Below are 1,206 nucleotides of genomic sequence, written 5' to 3' on the forward strand. Positions count from 1 at the left end.
AAATGCCCTGAGACAAGGGAGTTTGGGGCCTTGGGGAACTGTAAAGTCCTTCAGTGGGAGGTAATTTTAACTTGGATTCCCCGAGGGGTGCAAAGGGTTAATGTGCTCTATTGCTAACCAACATAATGGTGGTTCAAGTCCACAGAGAGGCACCTTGGAAGAAAGGCCTGGTGATTTACTTCTGAAAAATTAGCCACTAGCAACTATGGAGCACAGATCTACTCTGGCATATACAGTTGCCATGAGTCAGGGTCAGTAAGGGAGCGATGCCATCCTCTGGCAGATCGCAAAGTGGGGGATGGAAGGACCCAACCAGAAGACTGGGGCCTCATACAGCCCTGCACTGGCTGTGTTCCCTTACAGGTCTGGAACAATGATGGGGTATGTGGCTCATCCTGACTTCTAACTCCGAGTTCCTGGGAAGATGAGGACATGGAGTTGAGGGGCATAGCCTCTGGGCCGCAGTGAGTGAAGTCCCAGGAGTGATGGGATGTCAAGGTGGGAAGCCTGAATGAGGGAACCATCCACTCCACAATGGAGAAGACCCCTCAAAGGTCCTCTTACTGGCAGCTCTGGGAGGTCTCGGGCTGAGGTTTCAGGTTAAGAAGTCCCTTCATTTCTGCCTGGAGAATCTCGGGGATAAGAGGGCTCTGGCTTACTTGAGGGTGCCTGCAGTTGTACAGAGGGAGGAGGCCCAGACCCTAAAAGTGTCAAGGTGGAAATCTAGTTTGGGATGTGAGGGAACCAGTGACTAGAATTAAGGGAGGGCCAGAGGACCCCACACATACTCTCACCCTGGAAACCCCACAGTAACTCAGGTGAACTGCCTCTGCATTTCCACCTGAAGGGTCTCACAGAGTTCAAAGTGTTATATGTATGGGAAGCTGCACTTCTGCAGAGAGAAAGGAGACTCAGGGACTAACGAGTCAAGGTGAAGACCCTGTATGTGATCTGAGGGGATCAGCCACCTCAGAAAAGGGGAGATGGCAAAGAGTCCTGCCCCTCCACTGCTTGTCTTGATGGGAGGCCTCAGGAATGAGGTTAGGTGGATTTGAACTCTCCTTTTTAAAAAAAAAAAAATTTATTGTGATTTGGGTGAAAGTTTACAGAGCAAATTCATTTTCAGCAGTTCATACACATTTTGTCTCATGGTACTGACTGCAATTTCCCACAATGTATCAGCTCCCTTCTCACTTCCCCCCCATA

General features: G+C 49.8%; 1 protein-coding gene across 1 annotated transcript in view; it reads left to right on the forward strand.

Moving 5' to 3' along the window:
- Positions 1 to 1,206, forward strand: part of LOC103211219 (melanoma-associated antigen B1-like) — a 4,829-nt gene that overhangs the window by 1,977 nt on the left and 1,646 nt on the right. Inside the window, exon 3 of the mRNA XM_042783168.1 lies at positions 1,110 to 1,125. Within this exon, the coding sequence (XP_042639102.1) occupies positions 1,110 to 1,125 (16 nt within the window). The remainder of the gene's footprint in view (positions 1 to 1,109; positions 1,126 to 1,206) is intronic.

The sequence above is a fragment of the Orycteropus afer genome, unplaced genomic scaffold (genome assembly GCF_000298275.1).
Source record: "Orycteropus afer afer isolate SDZICR_OR568_19922 unplaced genomic scaffold, OryAfe1.0 scaffold00712, whole genome shotgun sequence".
NCBI lineage: Eukaryota > Metazoa > Chordata > Mammalia > Tubulidentata > Orycteropodidae > Orycteropus > Orycteropus afer.